This window comes from Onychostoma macrolepis, chromosome 05 (genome assembly GCF_012432095.1).
Source record: "Onychostoma macrolepis isolate SWU-2019 chromosome 05, ASM1243209v1, whole genome shotgun sequence".
In the NCBI taxonomy this organism is placed as follows: domain Eukaryota; kingdom Metazoa; phylum Chordata; class Actinopteri; order Cypriniformes; family Cyprinidae; genus Onychostoma; species Onychostoma macrolepis.
In genome coordinates, this window is record NC_081159.1 from 10,099,020 (window position 1) to 10,116,488 (window position 17,469).

Genomic DNA, 17,469 nt, shown 5'->3' on the forward strand with positions numbered 1-17,469 from the left:
CGAGACCCCTTAGAGAAATAAAAAATTGCTTTGTTTCTTTTTTTCCTCTAACAAAATTATATCGCTGAGCACAGAGAAGTCATATTCACTTTATTAGGACTTTGACAATACAATCGCGTGCAAAATATTTTTTTTCTTTTTCGGTGGAACACTAGGGACCGAGCCGACCCAGAATTGTGCCTGTTTATGAACATACTCATTGCCCTCATAGTTCCATTTCTTAAAGGCAGAGAGAGACAGAACGAAAGAGAGAAAAACACACAGCACCTCATTACATCCCAGTGTCAGCGCCCCCACCTCTCTCTCCTTTTCCCCCACGATTTCTTCTCGTTCCCCCACTACCCTTGTGCTCTGTGGCAGAGGAAGAGAGGCATGGTTAACAGATGGGAGGGTGGACGGCAGCTTCTCCTCCTTTTCCTCAAGAGAGACCTGCTCACATCTCTCTTGTTCTCCTTTGGTTTTCTCTTTTCGCTTGGATTTGCTCTTTGTACTCTTACTTTGAGCTCAATATATCAAATGAGAAAGGTTGTGGGTTAACTTGTCTTATCTTTCCCTCTCTGTCCTGTAGCATCCCTCCGTGACCCTTCAGCCCTTTGGTGGTGACCCCTCTTCCAGGCTTTCTTCTGTCTGTCACACTAAGCCAAGTCTGTCCTGAGGTTCACTTTGGGGGGAGGGATCTTTATGGCCTTCGTCTCTCTCTCTCGCTCTCACCCTCCCCATATGCTTTGGCTATGGATTAGTGAATTGGCTTATCATGGCAGAGAAAGCCTGTTAGTAGTCCCTCTCCGCCTTACTCTTTCTCTCTCTCTGGCATAATTGCACATACTAAACACTAAAACCCTCTCACACACATATATATTTGATCTCAAACGCACACATAGTCTTTGTTCCCTTGCTTTCAGCAGGGGTCAGTCACACTTGTGCATCAAGAACAGACATATTCAGCCATATATTGTATATGAGTGCTTTTGTGGCGGACTGTTTTTATATCTAAAGCGCCTCTGGCTGCTGATCAACCACAGCTTGGCTGCTGTAGTTCGGCTTTACTGGTGTAAATTGGATTGTGCTCATCTGTGGTAATCTGAAGGCAGATGAGTGAGCATGTGTACATGTGAAGGAGGGGATGACGGAAAGAAAAAGATGGGGGAGGTGGGGTGGCCAAGGTGTACAGGGTGAAGGGAGAGTGAGAGGCTATGCTGAGGCTGAATCAGGTTGCCCGAGTACTTACGGGTGGGGGAAGGTTACCTGGTGCCTCAAATCATCCCATATACTGTATAGTACCACCAAAAAATATTTGAATGCTTAAGTCACACATAAAATTGAATGGATATCTTTATATGCTTTATATGCTTTAGTTTAGATAAAAAATAAATAAATCAAACCAACACATTCATTTATTTTTTTAGATTTTTGTATCTATCTATCTATCTATCTATCTATCTATCTATCTATCTATCTATCTATCTATCTATCTATCTATGTCCACAGGTAATGTGAGGTCAATGAATGAATGAATGAATGAGTAATTAAGTAAATAAATAAATAAATATTTTAAAAAGTTAAAGTAGGTTTCCTTTACATGTCTACAGGTTTAATCATTTGTTATCTAATGCAATACAATTCATACTTTCATTAATTTCAGTTGTTGGTGCCACTGTAAACACGAGTCAGTGTCTAGATGAAGCCCATTAAAAGGCGTTTAAAATGACGTAAGGTCCACGTTGAGACTCTGGCACGGTCGAATCAGGGATTACAGACCTGTCGTTATCAATGAGGAAGCTGCTCTTTGAGTCCCAGCCATAGACCCTGTTTTGATTGAGTTAACTACTTAATCAGCTTTCAAATGTGAGCAGTGAAAACCCCACTCCGTGACGCCAAGTCTGCTGGCCACACGATGAGTAAATATTTACACGGGCGTCCAGTCATTATCACCAGCTTGTAGTTGAGTTGTTTTGCTCCTTGTTTATGTCTTTTACAGTGGTCCTCTAAACAATCATCAAGCCACTTCGGATTTCGCCACTTATGCGCTAAGACGTGCTCGCTAACAGTCCAGCTAACAGCTCTTGGTGAAGAACAGAGCACTGTTGTTTGTATGCTAATAGAGTGTAACTTATTCACAGCTATTATTAGAGACAATGGAAAATAAATTATATCCATATCAGCACAAGGTTGTATTTGTAGCAGCGAAAATGTATTTAACAACTCAACAACAATTTCAACAACACCGAGGGAATCCAACAATTCAGTGCGGAATTTGATAAATTAGCCACACTGTATGAAATGAGGATGGATCTAAGCCAATGAAATTAGAGTTTGCTTGCGGTTCAACTCAAATGACATGAAAAAGTCACTGGAACGCTTTAAAACACCTACTCCACCCATAAACACTTGATTATTAATAAATGAGAGCAGCATGGCAGTGCAGATAGACGTGAGAAGCGCAGCGTATCCTTTAGGTGTATCTACATCAATGTTCCTCGCTAGCTCTGGCAGGTGAAATCTGGTTCAGAAAGAAGAAAAAGAGCTGGAGAATAAAGAGAAAGCAATGGAGGGCTTTTAACGTGACACCACTGACAGCTTTACTGCATTACAGCGAGCTTAAATAATGGGACGCTCATTTGCATAACGAGGGACGTTATCACCTCTACTGTCAGAATAAAACACAACAACACTTCTGCCGCTCCTCCCAGAGATGAATCGGGTTGGCCTACTTTACAGCACCAAAGAGGTGCGCACATGCACACAAACACCGGCACGCACACACGTGTGTTCTGTGATCGCACTGAGTGGATCTGAGCTGTGAGCACTTTATAGAAAGCCTGGGTTAGCTTCTCGGGTGAGGGCAGCCTTTCAAAAGCAGAAAGAGCTCAGCAGGAGGGCCCGATAAAGGCCCCGCACACCTTTTTCCCTGAGAGACGGAGAGCCGAGCAAAGCCGCGACGTGACAACAGGATCATATTCTAGAGCGGGTTAAATTAGGATGGCCCACGTTTCCATTCAGGTTCTTCTTCAGATCTTATGGATGGTAAAGCCTCATCTCATCATCAGCCACAGTTTTGTTGCATTCACACAAATTTTCAGCTAAAAGGGCAATTCCAATGTGTTCATTCGGTGCTAGTGACAATTCTGTGCAATGTTACACCAGCGTTGTTTAGGAAAGTGGCGCTGATTGTTGTTCGGGCGACAGTAAACGTTACACTGCAAATGATTAGAGCTGTTAAGTTAGTGGCACTTCCAAAACACTGTCAAATTCTCTGTGAATGCAGAGAGAGCATGACAGTGCTGTCTACCCTCATAGTCGCAGCCGAAGCGCAAGAATCTGATTTGCATGATATTGATGGCAGAAAACAGCGCTGCCTCGGATCGTCGGCAGGTTCTTTTGTCTTTATTTGCTGTCCCATGTGGCTCAGACTCTGCCTTTCACTGTTTTTTAACGCTGCGGTTTTGCCATTTTTCATCTGACTTAATGCCTCTCTCTCTCTGCCTTTCGCAGGTACAGCTACTGGAATCTTTGAATTGAGCGGAGGAAGTCGAGAGAAGAAAGCCTGGTTTGAAGAAAAAGCAAGCAAAAACAGAGGGACGAAAGAATAAAGTTCATTGGAGAAAGAGAGAGACGAAAAGACGGGGACAATGGGGAGGAAAAAGATTCAGATCACACGGATTATGGATGAACGCAACAGACAGGTGAGTCACACTGACCAGAAGGAGCCAAAAACCAGCTCTAGACAACTTCCTTCACAGAAGTTTGATGGGTTATTTCAAACCAAAATAGACCAAGTAGGTGGTGAGTGCACGCTAATTGTTGGCGTCCTCGCATGCCGCCACCTCTCGCTTATGGCTGTGGAATATTACTGTAGCAGGGGCAGGGTGGGTGGAGAACACAAACACGCAGAGATGGCAATGGTGGAATGATGCCACATAATTCAGGGCTTTAGGTGGAGTCTACACAGAGGTAGAAGATGGCCCTCGAGGGGCCTTCCTGCCTTAGCTAGTAGTTTTCCTCTTCAACTTGGCTCTCAGATCGCTGAGATCCTGTTCATCACTTCATAATAAAATACATTGTATTCAATGAGAGAAACTTTTTATTATTCATACCTACTGAAACATAACTGCTTAAACCAGGTTTTAGCCGTTTTAAGCTGGTCTTGCAGGTCTCCCGATCTTTCTAAGCTTCCTAACCAGCAGCCAAGTGCCCAAAACCCCAGCTTTGACTAGTTTAGGCACTAAGAAAAAAATAATAATAATTGTATTAATTTGACTTTAAAAAAATATCTTAATGCATTTACATTTGATCAATTAGAAAAACATTTGTATCTCCATTTCTCTGGCTGTGAAACAGAATCAAGTCAGGAACACACAAAAACAGGCAGATATTATGCATAGCAGATACTGTAGTTGTATTGATCGTATTGGTGCCAGTTACATAGACGCTTGTTTTACTGCAAGATCAATAAATGTTCTTTAGGTTTGACATTTACATTTGTCCTCTTATGGAAAAAAAGTAGAAAACCTGGAAAGCAGTTTGGCAGAAAGTAACCTTGACTAGTTTGAGGTTTTTCTCTTTGTCTTCTGTATCGTAACATGACTCTCTGAACAGTCAACCAGAGTCCTCACATCCTTTCACAGGATGACACTTTGTCACAGAAACAGACATTCGTAGTTCCTCAGTCTGGTCTGGAGAAAAAAAAAAAAAAGATGTGATTTTGGGAAAAGGACTTGGCTAACAGTTGATATGACTGAGTGAGACCATACTGCTGCAGTTAATGGCTGCTGTCTGGACCTTGGGTGGGTTGATCAATTATTGAAGATAGTGTGAGGGCCCGAGGAGAAGTGGAGGGGAAAGAGAGAAAAAAGCGGGTGAGGAAAGTAATGGGCGTGTCAGCCGGAGCAGACGGAGGGGGCACAGCGACATTAGTCATTCAGTACTTGTGGGTTGAGTAAGTTCTCCCCCTTGAGGAAACCAGAGGCTCACATGCATGTGGGCACTCATGCCAAACGCTGAAAGAATGAGTCAAGGTACTTCTCAAACCAGAAACTTCTCTGTTCTCTGTTTCTATTTATTTTGAAAGACCAAGTTTTAAGGTTAACGAGGCATCATATTGAATTTGCTTCTGAGTTTAAAATAACATAAACATGTACGAATTACAAAGGTTTGTGTATATGAAAAATAAAAGTCGTATTAGTGAGTTTACATTTGCTTAAAGGAATAGTCGGTCACACTTTATATTAGGTGGCCTTAACTACTATGTACTTACATCAAAAAATAAGTACAATGTACTTATTGTGTTCATATTGTATTTCAAAACACTTTTGCTGCTATTAAGGTGGGATACAGGTAAGGTTAGGGACAGGTTAAGTGGTATGGGTAGGTTTAAGGGTGGGTTTAGGTGTAAGGGATGGGTCAACAGTGTGTAGATGTAACAGATGTAATTACATAAAGGTATTATTAACAATATAAGTACAACGTAAGAACATGTATGTACACAATAAGTGCATTGTACCAAATTATTAATTTAAATGTAAGTACATAGTAGTTAAGGCCACCTAATATAAAGTGGGACCGAATAGTTCATCCAGAAAGGAGATGTTTTATCATTATTTACTGAATTCAACTTATTTTTTTTATACTGAACACACATTTGTCAAGAGACTTTATGCAGCTCTTTTCGTACAATGACAATTCATATACGTCAAGCTCTAAAAAGAACAAAAAGCATAAAATGTACCAAAAAAGTAGTCCATCTCAGAACATGTGATATTTGATCTCATTAATGTTTAAAATATATTTGATTTGAGAGTTATGACTGAGTGAAAGGAAATAATATAAGATAATGGCTTATATTTTAGTCTTTTCCCCACACAAATCTATTTTTTTAATTATTTTATTTTGTTTTATTTATTTATTTGGGGGTTGGCACAATAAGTGACTATTAACTGCCATTATATAGATTTTTGTCTTATCCACAGATAATATCATGAGTCTATAATGACAGAATTTTCCTTTTCTACACAACCTTTTTTTGCACTATTTTCTACTTTCAATGCTCAGAGACACAGAGTTTCTAATCATAAGCAAAGATAAAAAGGAAAGGAGGAAAGAAACGGAGAGAAGGAGGAAGGGGGCTGAGGTCAGGATGTTTTTGGCGAGGCTATCGGATTGCACAGAGAGCATCCTGTCTTGGTGTTATCGCTGTTCTCTTCTCCTTCTCCCTCTCTTTTCTCTCACTCCCCCTTAACCAGACTTCAAGATCAGAGATTGATACAGGAAGGACACCTGATGAGAGTCAATGCCACAGATTTCCAGGTCTTGGGATAGAAAAGAAGAAAGGGAGGGCCAAGAAACAAACAAGGACATTTATTTCCTTTTGACCAGTTTGCTTAAATATGGTTGAAATTAAGCGTTTCATACTACTTAAAATTACTTAAGATGCATCACGCTATGTGGGATTGACCTCTTGGCTTACGTAAACTTTCAATCTGCATGATTGCAATGTTGCAGGACAGTGGAGTAGACAAAATATGTCAACATTCTAAATTCTTCTAATTATTTATCATGTATTTCTTAATAGACACAAAAGCCCTTGACCATGACATTTATCCTTTTGCCAAAATTGGTCATAATTTTGCATGCTTACTGTCTAGTATGACCACATCGTTAGCCATATGTCAACAACTTTAATGAAAACCTATGCCAAAACCTACTGTGGCCTTGCAAAGTGATAAGAGTAAGCTCATAAATTCTCCATAGAGATTTTGGTCAGAAGATGCTTTGATGAAAACATGCATCATAAATTGTTGTGTATTTATAGAGTATACGCCATGTTCGACAGCTGGCACAGGGGTTATCATTGACTCTTGTCCTCTTGCTGCCATTCATCTGGGGCTGTGGCAAACAACTTGTTTCTTTGTATTACAAGTGAAGCATGAAGACAGACATCACAAGACAAGAATGGAGGGCCTTTAACTTACAAAGGGTTTTTTCTTTTCTATTTTGCTATTTCTCTCCCCTCTAGCTCTTAATGTGTTGAAGACGTGGCTGGGGCTGTGCATATTTTCACTTCCTCTTTAAGGAAATCTTTCCATACTGAAGCCAAATAAACAACAGACTGTTTCAATGGTGTTACCTTAAGCTCGACATTCTTGAGATGTTTGCTCTCTTTTCATGCAAATGCAACCATTTTTGTAGCAGAGTTTCATTTTATGGGTGACCAAAGATGAAAAAGGCGATGCAAATAATAAATTACAAAAGAATGATATATTAAAATGTATTTAAAAACAGAATATATTCATATAAAATATATGTATATAAAAATAATAACTAAAATTAAATTTATTTCAGTGATTGCAAAATGTTCAGAATGTTCAGCTTCAGTGAAAAAACAGCTTCAGTGCGCTTGAATTCTTCAAAAAGAAAATTTGGTGAAAACAGTTGTGCTGCTATTTTTTGTGAAAACTGTGATAAATTAATAATTAATTAATCAGTTTCTGATAAAAAAAAAAAAAATAAGGTAACACTTTACAATAAGGTTCATTAGTTAACAACATTAGTAAACATGGACTAAGAATGAATGATACTTCTACAGCATTTATTAATCTTATTTAATGTTAATCTCAGCATTTGCTAATGCATTATTAAAATCACAAGTTGTGTTTGTTAACATTAGTTAATGCACTGTGAACTAACATGAATAAACAATGAACAACTGTATTTTCATTAACTAACATTAACAAAGATTAATAAATAGTGTAATAAATGCATTGTTCATTGTTTGTTCATGTTAGTTAATACATTAACTAATGTTAACAAATGACACCTTATTGTAAAGTGTTACCAAAAATACTTTTGAACTAGTCTATATGAAATTATTTTTGTTATCTAATATATAATGGCTCTGGTCATAATATAAGTGCATATACTTTTCATTTACTATGTCAACATGTTAACATTTATTTATACATTTTGCCTGATTTGTTGAGAAAAGCAAGGCACGATAAGCTAAATAAAAAAGGTGAAAGTATATGATATAACCTTAAATATTGAATGGATATACTGTAAAAATCTAAACATACTAAGTGCATAAGAATCCCTGTTTTCAAACATTTAATGTTTGAATGCTCAAAAATCTTTGGCTCAACTGTCGTCTTCCATCATTTCCTTGCTGATATCACCTCTTCCAGATTGGCAGCTTCCCTACGGCCCACCCTGCTTCTGGCGCCATGCTTATGGGCACAAGGCCTCAGTCGCCCTGGGCGGCCACTTTGGCTCCGTAGCCCACCTCCTGAAAACACTTGCACAGAGCAAGGCACCTCCAGCAGGCCTCCCTGGCGTTGACTGGCTGCCCAGAAGCTTAGACAGAGGGCATCAGTGTGAGGAGCCTGGCTTTCTTCCCCTCAGCCACTCAAACACTTTCCTGGGCACATCACATGAAAGGACCCCCTGTGTCATAAAAGTGTTAGCCACATCGCTAACAAGAGCATGCTTACTGTCTAATTTTCACACTGCTGAATACACAGCATACACTTACAGGCACGTTTGAGAGAGATGAATCTGTGTAATAATTATATTAAAATAAAATTATGTTTAGTCTGTTATTGTTGGGAACTAGTGTCAGTGCTGATTCATCTGCTATATGATGACAAGAGAGGCCACAATAGCAAGTTTAGGGTGGGATATGGTGGATGTCTGATATTGGTGATGAAATATTTGCTTACTTGGAAGAATATATTTTTAGGAGTTCAGGAAAATTATATAGAGTCTTTAGGGCCACATTAATGTGCAGCATTCATATTTTATAAAATAATAATATGTACTGTACAAAAGAGGCCAATAATTTTATTCAGTCAGGATGCGATAAATTGATCAAAAGTAACAGAAACACATTTATAATGTTACAAAAGCACATTTTAAATAAATGCTGTTCTTTTGAGCATTCAGTTCATTAAAGAATCCTAAAAAAACATAGCACGGTCTTCACAAAAATATTAAGTAGCATGACTGAAGACTGTTTTCAACATTTATAATGTTTCTTGAGCACCAAATCAGCATATTAGAATGATTTGTGAAGGATCGTGTGACAATAATGACTGAAGTAGTGGCTGCAGAAAATTTGGGTTTTAGATCTAAGTAGCAGTTTAATATGCATATAAAAACAGTTATTTAAAATTGTAATAATATTTCACAATATTACTGTTTTACAGTATTTTTGATCAAATAAATCCAGCCTTGATGAGCCTTAGAGACTTCTTTCAAAAACATTCAAAAGTGGCCCAAACATGTATAGTACATTTTGATTTATTCCAATCCATTTTTATTTGAATGGGACAAGAAGGAAATGATAACTCACTTTGATATGAGTTCGGGTTTTAACCTACAAAGAGCAAAAAGAACAATTGCAAAGATTTTGGGATTTTCCTCAGCAGAAAGGGACAGTTGTCACACATTACTTCTGTGTTAGAAATCCGTTTTCTGGAAGCCTCCTGTGATAGAAGATCATTCAAAAGTACGTACTTTAATTGGCACTCAACATGCACTAGATGTGGTTTTCACCCCTCTAACTGACTTGGCAAATGCAGGCACCACACGTTCTGTAGGCTTCTGTTACCTTTCTTTTCATGTCTGCCTCATGATGGTGTGATGGCATGGAGACAGAGCTTGATTCAGCCACCCATGACAACAGAGGCGTCTCTCCAATCAACAACGGAAAGGTGTAAAACAGTTTGAGTAAAATTAACAGCAAGAAAATAATGAGGCCCTCTGGGTATCCCATCACCCCTTGCTCTCCTCTCCACGATTCCCACCTTTCTCTTGTGATCGTTACCTCTGTGCCTGTCTCCTCAAGAAACACGCTGTGCGTGTTTTTCCACTTTTTCATCTGTCTCTCCCTCTCTCTCTCTGTCTGTCTTATTTTTCTGCTTCTTCACCAACATCTCAAAAATTCCTTTGCTTCCGCGAAGTGTAACTTCTCCAAATTTCTCCTCTTTGAATTTATCTTCTTAAAATTCTTTTGTTCCTCTTACGCTAATTGTTATTCCACTTTTCTTCTCATTATTCAGTGATTTTCTCATTTTCATTTTTCACGCGGGTTTTGCTTCTTATTATATTTCTGCTGATGACCTTCAAAACATTCTCTTTGTTACAGCAAGTGACGCTCAGTAAGGTTTTGAAAGCAGTGCTTAAATACCGCATATTTTGTTACTATCAATGTAGTTTAGAAGAAACAGAGCACAAATGCATCTCCTAACGTCTTTTAGCATTCAAATATAAGTTGTTCGGAAAAGAAACAGAGGCGAAATCGTGTTTGGTAAACATGTCTGTTGTCAATACAACCCCTACTGTGAGACTTCACCATAATGATTCATATAACATGGAGCGTGAGCGGGGAGATTTCGGGGTGCGTGGGTCGCATGGATCACGGTGCAGGGGCAGATGGTGACAAATGGACATTCATCCTCCCTGTCTCTGTCCTCTAGAGGAACTCCCCAGGGGAAAAATGCACTGGAGGCGGGAAGCAGAAGCGAAGCCATTGTGAAGGGGAAGCTGTCAGGCACTTCCTGTTATGAGAGGAAATGCATACAAATGTGCTTCCTGACCTACCCCCTCTGACTCCCCCTCACACACGTGCACACACACACACACACACACACACACACCAAACTCAGGCTGGGAATCGGACCTTTTTCCTCCTTTCTCCCTTTTATTCCTTCTGTTTGGCAGTAGAAAGTGATTCTCAATCCTTTGAACAACAGTTCAAACTCACCTCACCATTATGTGTGCAACGGCGCATTCAAGTCTATGTACTCGGCAGTTTGTTTGTCATGCATGACAAGAATGTGCTTACATGATAAGGGCTTCACACTTCTGAGGTCTACAGGTTCAGGGTTCGAAGGAACAAAATCACGATCGTTACGAACCGTGGTCCGTCGTTTCTTGCAGATCTCACCACATCGAGGAGGTGTTGCAACTGGCATTTTCTGCAATTAGCACGCTGGCTCGCTGAAGTCTCATGAGCTTCACAGATAACACAGAATGAGATTGTGGAGGCAGGTAGCGAGCAGGAGAAGCGGGAGAACATCACACTTAAGGCCCATGTGACTACATTATTCCGGCATGTTTCATATATCGTGAACTTTGCACCAAAAACGCTGGTTTTGGAGATAATGTGTAGGAAATCATTTGTTTTGAGTTAAGATGAGATAAAATAAGTAATATTCGGCTAGTATTCAGTCATGTGATATCAAAATGGTGGCCACTTTATGTAAAATAAGCAGCTTTTTTATTAGGCTACTGATATGAGTATTCCTCTCGTGTTGAGTGGACATGATTTTAAACAGATTTTCCACTCATATTTTGGGGGTAAAACTTATTAGGTTAGTTTGCTACCCAATAAAAAATCATTTACTCACCCTCAACTAACTTTCTTCTGCAAAACACAAAAGAGGATATATTGAAGAATCTTGAAGAATTGTAACCAAACTATTGTCAAAATTTTAGAAATATATTTCATAGAAGATGACATGACCGAATTTTCTTTTTGGGTTGAGTCTCCATTTAGCATCTAACACCTTTCACATAAATTGTCCCCTTGGAATTATAAGGTTCTATCTGACATTTTTGTCAAAATTGAGTTATTCACATATTCTTATTCTGTGACAACTTATTTACATTATGTGATGTTTTTTTAATTTTTGTACATTTTAGGACTTTTTATTTAGAAAACAAAAAGGTTCTATCGACAAAATCGAACTGTAACTTGGTTCTATAAGGTTCTATCTGTGAATCAGCCAATCAGCACTTCGATTGCATGCAAGCGGACCAATCAGGATCAAATTAAGCAGGATCAGATTAAACATTAAACAACAATAATTATGTGTCTGCATAATCAATAATTGCAATTCACCTTTATTCCACAAAGTGGCACTGTTTAAAACATAATGACTACATGATTTTTCACTCATAATTAGCGCATGCATAAAACTAATAATCATCTGCAAAAATTTAACTAGCTTGAATGGCTTTGCAGAGCAATTACTGCACATAATGAAATATAAGTGTCACTGTCGTTTGATGGTGGATGTGGTGAATCAAAATGTTGTTTTTGAAGATGCTGAAAACGATAGTTTTGAGAATATATTGAGATCGTGAATATGATGAGCCAGATACTGAATGTATAAGTTACTGGGGAAATGCGCTCTGACGATGGCAGTGATGGTAAAATCATCTGCTCAAATCGAACAATTCTAAGTTTCAAAAGGCAAGAAAGTATGCTTATTTTATTCTTTTTATTTTATGTTCTTAAAATATCAGGAGAGTTTGCTATTGCAGCAATTAGAGATCCAACCGTGCTGGATATAAGTCTAAAGACCCGAATGTAATGATTGGCGAAAATGTCTTAAATTTTACAACATTAAGCCTTAAATATCAAATAGTCAACAATTTAAACGATGGGGTCTTAATTACAACAATAAACGTCAGCATGCTATCTCGGCCATACTGATTTAAAGAGAAAGCCATTTTCCCGCTTTTTGTGGAATAAAGTCCTGGTCAGATGGATTAGAGTGAGGTTAGCTGCCTTAACTGTTCCCTCAATAATGTGTTTAATTACCCACTATAATCCTAGCTAAAATTAACATTAGCACTGAACAAAATATTTAGTATTGCCCTTTGTGCCTAACTTAACCAAGAAAAAAAATATTTGTCCTAAAATATGGAATAAATGTGATAAAGAAAACATTAAATTTACCTTTCTCATACATGTTGACACATTGTTACAACACTAATTTTATGTTTTAAAACAAATTATAAAAAAACTATTTGTAATTCTTGAAAATTGTTGCTTCAATTAATGTTTTGCAAGATAGAACCTTATAATTCCAAGTGGAAAATGACTTTTTAGAATTAGAAGGTTCTGCAGTATCTGCATTTGACCTGTTCCAAAAATCCCCATTTAAACATTTGAGAGGATTTTGATATTGTACATTTAGAATACATTTAGGGTCTCTGTCATTTTCATGTAGGAAAGAGACTTGTTCCCCATATCATTTTTTCTATATGGAATGCAAAACTTTGAAGCTCTATATCTCAAAACCACTCAGAATGCAGCTAGAACCTTATAATTCCAAGGCGATGAAATGTGACCCTGGACCGCAAAACCAGTCATAAGCGTAAAATTTTGGAAATTGACTTATACGTATTTATACGAGATACAACTATTTGAAGATCTGGAATCCGAGGGTGCAAAAAAAAGAAAGAAAATCTAAATATTGAGAAAATCGCCTTTAAAGTTGTCCGGATGAAGTTCTTAGTAATGCATATTACTAATAAAAAAAAATAATAATAATACGTTTTGATATATTTACGTTAGGAAATTTACTAAATATCTTCATGGAACATGATCTTTACTTGGCATAAAAGAAAAATCGATAAATTTGACCCATACGTTGTATTTTTGGCTTTTGCTACAAATTGCTACTTACTGAGTCACAAATAGGAATGTACCTGAACTTGTGTAAATGAATAGCAAAGTAAAATTATAGGGAAACTTTATGGATTTTATGGACATCAAAAGAATATAAATGACATTGCAAAAAGCCTCTGCTGTAGGATTTGTGAAGTATCTTTAGTATGTGGTGTTTGACTGTGGATGTTGATGTCACTGGCCACAGTTGTTAGCTTGACCACAGTGATTATTTAAAGTCCTTATATCTCCATATCTGACTATCTGTGTGATACTACTTCCTCTTTCAGAGAACTGCCCTGCATTTATTTTGGATGTGTGAATTAATGACTGACTTTGTTATTTGTTATTCAGATAACAACATTCCAAAGTCTGTTCATCAGACACACTGTTCGGCATTTTCTTTTCTCAACCTGCTGTCATACTGGAGGTCAAATATTTCAACTGACAGATTTTTGGCTCATTCTTTTCGAATCTTGTCACACTTGCCAAATCTCCAGAAGCCTCAAGAAGAAACCTCTCAGAACTGCTAAGCCACACTATAGAGGCTTTCTCAGGAAGCTCGAAACTCTCATTTTGGCTTTATCTTGCAGAAAAGGGAGCTGTCAAAACATCAGTTGTGTTGTTTAAGTGCCTGTTCAACTTGTCAAAATGATACATAATCAATACATCATTACTTCTCTCATAAATTACTGGAAATATGATGATAGAGGATGACCAGCAGGATGAGAATCACTACTATAACTTTTTGTAACTGTAATCTCTGAAGATCGGTGAAATGCAGTGCAAGTACACAAACTATTAAAAGTGGTGACAGGACAGTTTACCCAAAACTGAAAATTATTTTATCATTTACTCACCATAATATTATATCAAACCTGCATGACTTTCTTTTATCTTGAATTAAACCAGTAAATTTAGATTTTACAGTACACTATCGAATGTATATATATATATATATATATATATATATAGACTTTACCCAGATTTTTTAATTAAAACAAGTTTTTGACACAAAAAAATGTATCTACTCTCTTATGTAACTAAGGCTCATTCTTTATTTATTTATTTTTCATTTAACATACCAGATAAGCTAAATAATTTCACCTTGACAACGTCAGAAACAAATTAGCAGCATCGAAGAATGTAATACCTTATGCTAATACATGCAAATTCTCTTAGTGATTGTCACATGCACAATATATTTTGTAATGTTATGCACTTTCATTATGCAATAAATAAAGGCATATAGATTGCTGTGAACATGTATCACAATAACAGGTGCATGGGGACATTTTGGCTACATTTAAAAGAGATGAAGAGTTTGTGTCTGTGTGTGTGTGTGTGTATGTGTGTGTGTGTGTGTGTGTGTGTGTGTGTGTGTGTGTGGTTTCTCAAGCGCTGTATTTACTAGCTCAAGAGTCATGAAACCTATGAGGTCAGAGAGATATGCTTCTTATTTTTAATGCTGCTAATTTAGATGAGAACATGCACTGAGAAGTCATTAACAGCCTCTCAAACACTCTCTGGCAGCGATGATCTTTGTGAGCGAGTGAGTGTGTGCATGTGTTTGTATGTCTGTGCATCTGCTGAAAAGTGCATTTGCACACATATGCACCCAAGGAGAATTTGCCTTCTGTGCAATACAGACAATTTTTTTTTTTTTTTTTTTTTTTACTTAAGGCGAATATGGTTAACCTTTATTATGAAATGAAATCCTAATTATACAGTTGAACTTTTGAATTAGAGGGGTCAGGCAAAGTGGTGTTACTGTATTATTCTTAAATGAAAGGTTAATGCATAATTTTGGAGGTTATACTGTATTTAAATTATTAAAGCTATTTTTTTCTTATGAATGCAAGAATAAACACAAAAGTGAAATAATTTTAACTTTTGGTTAAAGAGCAGAATTTTTAAAAGATCTTCAGTTGATTTATGAGAGGAAGGAGCTATTACGCTATTGTCTATTTTTCCAGATCATTTGGAAGAGCACAAAGGAAAATAAAGGAAAGTAGACAGAAGGAAAGAAAAGTAACATTGATTTTCCAAAGACACACTGTATTTAGGACAACTCAGGAGTCAGGAATATTTTAGAGCATCGGCGCGCTGAGCAAACACACATAGAGTCATCCATCTCCGTTTTTATGCCATCAGCCAATGCTTTGTGCTACGCCGTCAGTACAGCCTGTGACTTGTCTAACCTTTTTTCCCCTCTTCTGTCTCTCTCTAGGTGACGTTTACAAAGAGAAAGTTTGGCCTGATGAAGAAAGCCTATGAGCTGAGCGTGTTGTGTGACTGTGAGATTGCCCTCATCATCTTCAACAGTACTAACAAGCTGTTCCAGTATGCCAGCACAGATATGGACAAAGTGTTGCTCAAATACACTGAGTACAATGAGCCACATGAGAGCAGGACCAACTCCGACATTGTTGAGGTGAGTTTCTCAGATCTACACGTATTTACCTGACATTCTCACACCGTCAGCAGGGCATTATATTTTTTTAATAATTAAAAATATCTTACTGACTCCAAATATTTTAACAATAATTGTTTTTGTTTTTTTTAATGACTTGTCTAACAAATTGAATGAACATTAATTATTGACCTGATAAACATTATGTAATTTAGTGGCTGTTTGAAATTAAACACAAAGTGTTACATAGGAAATGTAGATATATATTGATAGACGTTATACTGGGGGTCCTTTAGGTTTTATGTGTCATGTTTCAGTAGACTAAATGTATCATTAACATGTGATTTTGACTAGGATTCCTTGTGCATAGTGCCATTGCACTCTTATTTTCAGCCCTTATTTTCTTATTTTCCATGGAGAGACTCTATAGACACAAACCCAATGAACTATAGATCATGCAGTACCCCTTTGATTATAATTATAAAAAGTACACTAGCTAAATACATCCAGTATCATGCTTTATTTCATTTGACTCTGTCCTTTTTTAATGCCAGCTACTTTGATGTCTGCATTTTCTCAATCAGCTTAATGCTCCTAAAGACTCTCAGGTCTTAGAGACATATTGTCCATGGGTTCCTGCCATAAACTTGAGGCCAGGCCACGCTAAGCTATTGTAGCTGTCTTGAGGCAAACATCCAAAAGCATGTTACAGAGTGAGCTGCTTACGTAATCTACTTTTCTGAGATGTCACAACACATCTTAAAAATCAAAGGTGACATACATGGGTTGACAAGGTGGTCCTCTAAAGGACTTAAGAGCTGTAAGACAGTGTCCTCTTGCCATGCGCAACAGCAGGTCCACATCTACGTACAAACAAAGCTAATATCCCTAGATCTATGGGTGAGTTTGTGAAGTTGGTTGATCTCAATCTAAGTGCACTCCAACTCCTTTGCTCTTAGAGTCAGTCAGACAAAACAAAACATGTTTTTCTGTCTACTTCCTTTTTTATACTGACATATCCCGCTCACATCTTCATTTCCGCTGTATCTACACTTGCTTTAATTCGAGTTGAGTTTAATTTCGTTTTATTTATTTACATATACAGCAAGTGTATTTCTGTATGTATATATCTCATAAAGCCAGTGTGGCATTTATATTTAATATATTTTTTTATTTGTTTTTATGTGCTAGGAAATATCTCAAATACAAAGATGAGTTTTTGTAAATTCATTGATCATCTGTCATAAAGTGTGCAACATTCTCACCTTTTTTGCCTTTTCTACAAGCTCAGACCTTGAGGCAGATTTAAAGGGCAGGTAGAAAGTGCTTGTTATTCCTGCTGTGCATCAAGGCACAATTACAAAAATGCACTCCAAGCTTGAGCAGCTGTGCTAGATGAGGTTTACCATTTTGATGCATGAAGAATCTCATGGAGGACTGAATGTCATATGCTTTTCATGTGTATTACAGTCCACACTCTATGGCCAGTAGATTCGAAACATAAGGAAGAAATGAATAAAGAAGATACACTTTACACTGAAGTGGTGGTGTAAACATTTGTCAATTATTATTATTATTATAATCTTTATTTGTTTTTAATAAT

At 37.4% G+C, this 17,469-nt stretch overlaps 1 protein-coding gene across 5 annotated transcripts in view; it reads left to right on the forward strand.

Annotated features, from left to right (window-relative positions):
• mef2cb (myocyte enhancer factor 2cb) overlaps positions 1–17,469 on the forward strand; it is a 72,608-nt gene that overhangs the window by 26,355 nt on the left and 28,784 nt on the right. For all 5 annotated transcript variants that reach the window (XM_058775602.1, XM_058775606.1, XM_058775604.1 and 2 more), the window contains 2 exons: positions 3,493–3,683; positions 15,684–15,887. In XM_058775602.1, the coding sequence (XP_058631585.1) occupies positions 3,630–3,683; positions 15,684–15,887 (258 nt within the window). In that variant the 5' untranslated portion in view covers positions 3,493–3,629. The remainder of the gene's footprint in view (positions 1–3,492; positions 3,684–15,683; positions 15,888–17,469) is intronic.